The sequence below is a fragment of the Podarcis filfolensis genome (assembly GCF_964270895.1).
Source record: "Podarcis filfolensis genome assembly, chromosome: 8".
Lineage (NCBI taxonomy): Eukaryota > Metazoa > Chordata > Lepidosauria > Squamata > Lacertidae > Podarcis > Podarcis filfolensis.
The window spans coordinates 21,856,506-21,863,520 of NC_139611.1; the positions used below are offsets into that span (position 1 = coordinate 21,856,506).

At 47.5% G+C, this 7,015-nt stretch overlaps 1 protein-coding gene across 1 annotated transcript; it reads left to right on the plus strand.

Annotated features, from left to right (window-relative positions):
- Positions 1-235: 235 nt before the first annotated feature.
- Positions 236-3,074, plus strand: LOC310768002 (transcription factor HES-5-like). The gene is made up of 3 exons (XM_083625681.1): positions 236-395; positions 1,124-1,301; positions 1,904-3,074. The coding sequence occupies exons 1-3, from the start codon at positions 330-332 to the stop codon at positions 2,134-2,136; spliced, it is 477 nt and encodes a 158-aa protein (XP_083481807.1). The 5' UTR covers positions 236-329; the 3' UTR covers positions 2,137-3,074.
- Positions 3,075-7,015: the final 3,941 nt, after the last annotated feature.

Here is a 7,015-nt window from a genome sequence, read left to right on the forward strand (position 1 = left end):
TGTGTAATCCCTGATCCCAATCTTTCACGTAGCGCAGACTCCCCACCTGCTCATCTGGGAAAAGGTCATTATCCTGAGGCTATTCACTGCCAACGGAGCATGCAAGGCGAGCTGCTTCCTCTATTGTCTCCGCCGGCTCCTTCTGATTGGCTCCCGAGTGTGGGAAACTCAAGGGAAGCACAGACCCACAGCATCTCAGGGAGCCCGGCTGGTATAAATAGAAGGCAGGAGCAAGCCACCTCTCACAGCATATTCGACCAAGGATCTCCTCCTAAGCAACATCTGCCTCCGTAGCTTGGCAAAGAGAGAGAGAGAGAGAGAGAAAAAGGATGGCACCTTCCAGTCTTGTCTTCATGGATCAAAATGGCCTGCTCACCCCGAAAGAGAAAAATAAAGTAAGTAAATGGATGGGTGTGGGGGTGTTCTAGCGGGGTACATCTGCTTTAAGGGTGAAAGCGGGGTTTAACAGTCATTCACCCCAGAGAACACTGGGAATTGTAGTTCTGGGAAAAGAACAGTAACTGTCTCTAATGGAGAATTCTCAGCACTTAAACTAAAACCTGTCTGATTCTTTGGGGGTAACTGATAGACTCACTGAAATTAATGAAGTTAGCAACAGTTATTAGCTTTGATGAGTTTGCTCTGAGCATAGCTGTCAACGTTTCCCTTTTTTAAAGGGGAATTCCCTTATTCCGAATAGGATTCCTCGCAAGAAAAGGGAAAAGTTGACAGCTATGGCTCTGAGTAAGGCTAGCCCTGAGTAGAAACTCGACGTGTTCTTCCCCGGAAGAGATCGTCTTTATTTAACGTCAAATTGATATCCTTAAGCTTCCTCCAAAGCGCATGCCAATACCAAAGCAATTCAGTTATTACTTCTAAAACACAGTTTAAAGCAACCTGCTAACAAATTTAAAATCTCCTAAAAGTAAGCTCCTAGTCACAAACTATTGATTTCAGAGTTGATAGGGAGAATAAGCTGCTGTTTGTAAATGGCAAAATGGATTTATTTTAATTTTTTGCATGCCACCTGCTGGGGAATCTAGCAAGTGTGTGGATTAAGAATGGGGTTCCGTTTGAACGTCTCAGCTAAGTGTATCTATTTTTCCCCCCTCCTCCTTTGCAGCTTAGAAAGCCGGTGGTGGAGAAAATGCGCCGCGACCGAATCAACAGCAGCATTGAGCAGCTGAAGCTTCTGCTGGAGAAGGAGTTTCAGAGGCACCAGCCCAACTCCAAGCTGGAGAAAGCCGACATCCTCGAGATGACCGTGGACTACCTGAGGCAGCAGAGCCAGCAAACCAAAAGTGAGTAGACCGATAGGGCCTGTTGAAAGAGACTTGAGACAAGTGGGGTGTGGGGCAACAAAATGTTGCAGTATATCTCTGCCTCGCACTCGTTGGAGCAACATCATTTATGAGCATAGGGAGCTGCCTTATTCTGAGCTAAGCCATTGGCTCATCTAACTTACACCGCCTGGTGAATGAACCTGCCACCTTCTGCATGCAAAACAGATGCTCTACCACTGAGCTATATAGCCTTTCCCTTAAATGCCCTCTTCCAGTAAAGGCCATTTCACATGTCCCCTTCCATTTCCCATTTTCTCCCCATCCAATGATTAAAGTTCTCTGGCTAAATGAGCATATTCAGTCATCATGAGTCTGCCTCCCCCACCCCCAGTTATTCTTTTGGTGAAGATTCGTTTGCACTTCTGCAAATCTTGGGGTTTCCCCAAGCATCCAAACTCTCCCTTCCCAAGTGGCCCCATTTGGGCTGCAGTCCCATCAGCACTCACCACCTGAGTTTGACACCAGAGGGAGTGGCATTAGAGAATGTGATTTAAAAGTGTTTCCCCAAGCCAGCGCATGAATATTAAACCTCTCTCTTCTTCTCCCTTTTCCTTCCCTAGCATTGGGGCCTGTTCATAAAGACACACAGGTGGACTTCACCGAAGGGTATTCCAGATGCATACAGGAAGCCTTCCAGTTCATGTCTCGCCACAAGGTCCACGCAGAAACTCAGGCTAAGCTCGTGAGCCACTTCCAAAGGAACCAGCTATCTCTGCCTGAAGCCGTCCACTCAACGTCCGGGCTGAAGCACTCGTCCTCCAAGAACATCCATGCTCTTTGGAGGCCCTGGTAGGCTGCTCAAAAGCTGCCAGCGGACTTTGTTTCTAGAGGGAGGGCTGGACTCCACCCAATCATCCAGCCCTGGTCTTCTTCTTCGTAGGGAAGGTTATTTCCCCCCCTTTTAAAATTATTTATTCTCGGGGAGAATCGGAATGATTTGGACTTGTGTAGTCTGTTGAATGCCGATCTTTGATGGGCAAAATCCCCACACTCTGGAGAAGAGGGTGGGGACATGTATCTTCATAATGAAGGCTCCGTGGGAGGGTGTTATGTCTTGAACAGCAAATTGTATGTTGTCGAAGTGTAGAAAGATTTTTCAGAATCTTGAAGCTGCCAAAGGTGGCAGCAGGACAGGGATGGGGAACTGAAAGGGCCTCTACATGGTGTGAAACCCCAGCCAGCCTAGCCAATGGTTAAGCATTTTGGCAACTGGAGGCTCACAGGTCCCCCATCCCTGCAGTAGGAGATCATTCTCCCTTTGCCTGTAAAAAGCTTCTGGCTTTTGCTCTCTTCCTGCTCTGAGAAACCAGATTTCTGGTTTCCTGGTGGGATTATTATTATTAATTTTTGTCTGGTTGATAGAAACTTCAGGTCTTCTGTTTTGGACAAAAAGAATGCTGTGATGTTTCGCTGATTGTTTCTTAGAGAAACGGTACTCTCTCCCTTTCTATTAAATAAGAAAAAAGTTTAGTGAGAGGTTCTGATTTTTCAATGTCATACATTCTGAGAGTAAGAACGATTCGTTCTCGATTGTGGTTTGTTTATTTTTTTGTTTCATTGAAATAATGATGTTTCCTCTTGGATGGGGAATGTTGCCATCCGTGTCATGGGTGGTGTATGTTTTTTGGGTTTTTTTATCCTGATGCCAGGATTAATATATTGAGTGCATACTGTGTATGCCTTTTGTATACGCCATTTGAAAGCAAAAGAATAAAAATTAAAATAAACCGTGAGATTTTCTGGGCCTTGTTTTGTTTGGATGTGGGGAGGGATCGATGGCCACATTGAAAACAACTCAGTGCTGTTTCTTCTTCTTCTTCATATTATTATTATTATTATTATTATTATTATTATTATTATTATTTTGTATTCAATAAAGTTCTGTTCAGAGTACACCCAGTGAAACTGATGATCCTATGGCAGTGATGTCTATTCACTTCCGTGACCCTACTCTGAGTATGACTAGTATGGGCTACAACCTAGGTGTGGGGAGCCAGATGTTGCTGAACTACAACTCCTGTCATCCCATGCCATATGACATGCTTGCTGTGGTTGATGGGAGTTGTAGTTCCGGAATGTCTGGGAATGTCTGAAGGACCAACCATTCCCCACACCTGGTCTGACTGGCAGAGGCTCTCCAGGATTTCAGGCACAGACCTACCTGGAGACGCCAAGAATTGAACCTGGGACCTTCTCTGCATGCAAAGCTGATGCTCTACCCACTGAGCTATAGCCCTCCCCTTAAGACACAGGAACACAGGAAGCTGCCTTATACCAAATCAGACCACTGGTCCATCAAGCTCAGTGCTGGACCTGGGCACTTCCGCATACAAAGCAGATGTTCTACCATTCAGCTGCACCCCTTTCCCATTTATGTGCAGGGTACTTCACAGAGTACAAAGCGGATAGGCCCCTGCCCTGATGCGCCTACAATCTGGGGAGGCAATAAAGGTTGCTGGGGAGGCATGGGATAGCAGGGATGGATATGCGAGTGTTGCCGTTTATGCAAACCAAGCAAGAGTGGGGTATGGGAACAAGCAGAGTTTCCCAAACTTGGGTCCTCAGCTGTTTTTTGAACCACAACTCCCATGATCCCTGAGCACTGGTTCTGCTAGCTAAGGATGATGGGAGTTGTAGTCCAACAGAAGCCAGAGACCCATGTCTTGGGAAACCCTGTGCTAAAGCCTCCACAGAAAGAAAGAGGAGGAGGGCTCAAAGGAAGATCATAGACTCATAGAATTGTAGAGTCAGAAGGGGTCCCAGGGGCCATCTAGTCCAACCCCCTGCAAAGAATATAGGAGCAAAGTTGGAGGCGCAGTAGCAGGAGGTTGGGCTAGATGACCCTGAGGTCCCTTCCGATTCTAGTTCAAGAATTATCTAAGCCAGTGGTTTTCAACCAGGTTGCTATGGCACCCTGGGGTACCTTGAATGATGCTCAGGGGTGCCATTGGCAACACTGGCCTCTGTCTCTCTTTTCTTCCCTCTTCCCTCTGATGCCCTCTGGGTTCAAAGAAGAAGAAGAAAAAGAGTTTGGATTTGATATCCCGCTTTATCACTACCCGAAGGAGTCTCAAAACGGCTAACATTCTCCTTTCCCTTCCTCCCCACAACAAACACTCTGTGAGGTGAGTGGGGCTGAGAGACTTCAGATAAGTGTGACTGGCCCAAGGTCACCCAGCAGCTGCATGTGGAGGAGCGGAGACGCGAACCCGGTTCCCCAGATTACGAGACTACCGCTCTTAACCACTACACCACACTGGCACACTCCCACTCAGCCATGAAGCTCACTGGGTGCCTTTGGAGTCAGCCTCACCTACCTCACAAGGTTGTTGTGGGGGAGGACATGGGGAGGAGGAAAACCATGTAAGCCACCTTGAGATCATTGGAAGATCCAGGTGGTATATAAATATAAGGTAAGGTGACGCCGGTTGGCACTGTGGTCTAAACCACTGAGGCTCTTGGGCTTGCTGATCAGAAGGTCAGCAGTTCAAATCCCCACGACAGGGTGAGCTCCTGTTGCTCTGTCCCAGCTCCTGCCCACCTCGCAGTTCGAAAGCACACCAGTGCAAGTAGATAAATAGGCATCTCTGTGGCGGGAAGGTAAACAGCATTTCTGTCCACTCTGGCTTTTGTCACAGTGTCCCGTTGTGCCAAAAGCGGTTCAGTCCTGCTGGCCACATGACCCGGAAAGCTGTCTGTGGACAAACTGTGGCTCCCTCGGCCTGAAAGCGAGATGAGCGCTACAACCCCATAGTCGCCTTTGACTGGACATAACCGTCCAGGGGTCCTTTACCTTTGTTACAAGAAAAAAATCTGCTCCTTTTTCCCTTATGGGGTATCCAAGAGTCCACATAGAGTCCTTAAGTAGGTTCTCTCTCAGTGTCAAAGATGTCAAAGAAAAGAACAACTACCAGACTTTTAGAAGACATCTGAAGGCAGCCCTCTTTAGGGAAGCTTTTAATGTTTAACAGACCACTGTATTTTAATACTTGGTTGGAAGCCGCCCAGAGTGGCTGGGGAAACCCAGCCAGATGGGCGGGGTATAAATAAATAAATAAATAAATAAATAAATAATAATAATAATAATTAAAATAACAGAGGCCAACCAGAAGATATTGAGAAGCAAAGCGGCTAGTAAGCCTGATCATTATTAAACTGTTGCAACAGATTCCCCACTCACCACGCACAGGAGGGAGGAGGAACCCTGAACAACGGTGCACAAGCCCTTATGTAGACTTTTGAAATTGCCCAGCCTGTAGCCCAAGACCACCCTCCAAAACATCATACATATATCACAGAAGGAGGCAGTCTACAGCAGAAATCCTGCCTGCCAGGATACCTGATCATTGTCACTGACTGCATTACCTGGGCAGCCTGGCCACTCTTGAGTGATGGTAAATACTTTAGTTCCTGAGTCCAGGTCACAGGCTCACCCTATTCATACACAAATACGCCCTTCAGACAGGATTTGTAAGCACAAAGACAATGGGAAGGCTTTCCCCATTCGCCTCCCTTCCTGCAGAGGAATATTTGAGGTCATTGGGAGAATCAGGACGCCTTCAGGATCGCTCTCCTGTACTATTTCAGACCCGTGGTTTATATGAACTTATGTGTTTGCCTTGTACATTTATGAACATGTATTTTATAGATTTGGGACCTTAGAATTCATGTAGCACCTTGTATATAAATATAATAAATTTAAAAATAAAATGGAGAGCTTCCATATACAGGAGGTGTGTACCTCTGAATACCCGGGGGGGACGGGACGGGACGGACAACAGGAGAGGGGCTGCAGCCTGAATGGGTGAGCCGAGGCTTGTGCAGGAACTCAGAAGAAGGTGCCACTTCCTTCAGATGCTCCAACAGCTCCCTTTGAAACCTGGAGGGTCTGCTGCTGTTGACACCATAGAATGGTAGAGCTGGAAGGGACCCTGGGGGTCATCTAGTCCACCCGGGGGGTGTCCCTTGGCCTATGGCTTTCTTGCAGACGGAGGAAAGAATTCTGCTTCCTCTCACATTCAGGATTTCTGCCCTTGCATTGTTGTATATTAAACAGGGATTTTTCCAGATTGTCTCTTAAAGAAATGAAACGATGGTCCGTCTTGTGTAGACGTTAGCTTGCTCCTCTTCAGCTAAAGAACTTAAGAGGAATATTCCTAGGAAGCTGCCGTGGACACAGTCAGTTCTGTGACCCACCTACCTCAACAGTGCCTGCACTGACCGGAAGCAGCTCTCCAGGGTTTCGGACAGGGGGAACACATTGCCAGCCCCCCCCCCCGGAGATGCCACCCAGACAGAAGACCTGCATGCGAAGCAGATGGTCCAATCCTGTGCTATGGAGACCCCTAGCCTGCCTGGAAGGATGTGGGGGTGGTCTCCCTTTGGGAATGGGGCTTCAGGAAGAAGGATGTGAAATGAAGATGCAGCCCAGCTGCAGGCGGAACAGCAGGTGCCTCCAAGTTCTGAGAGAGGAGCAGGTCCGGGGGGGGGGGGGGGTTTGTCACGGTGACAATGACCCACCCTCCTTTGTGACATCACTTGCTTATCCTTTAAAAGCCACAGACTTGCAGGCAACCATTGTGGGTTAGTAGTGAGGCGAGTGGAGGAGAGAGGAGTTAGTGGCAGTTGGTAGAGATTAGGAGAGGAGTTTGGTTTATTGTTATTTTTCCAGT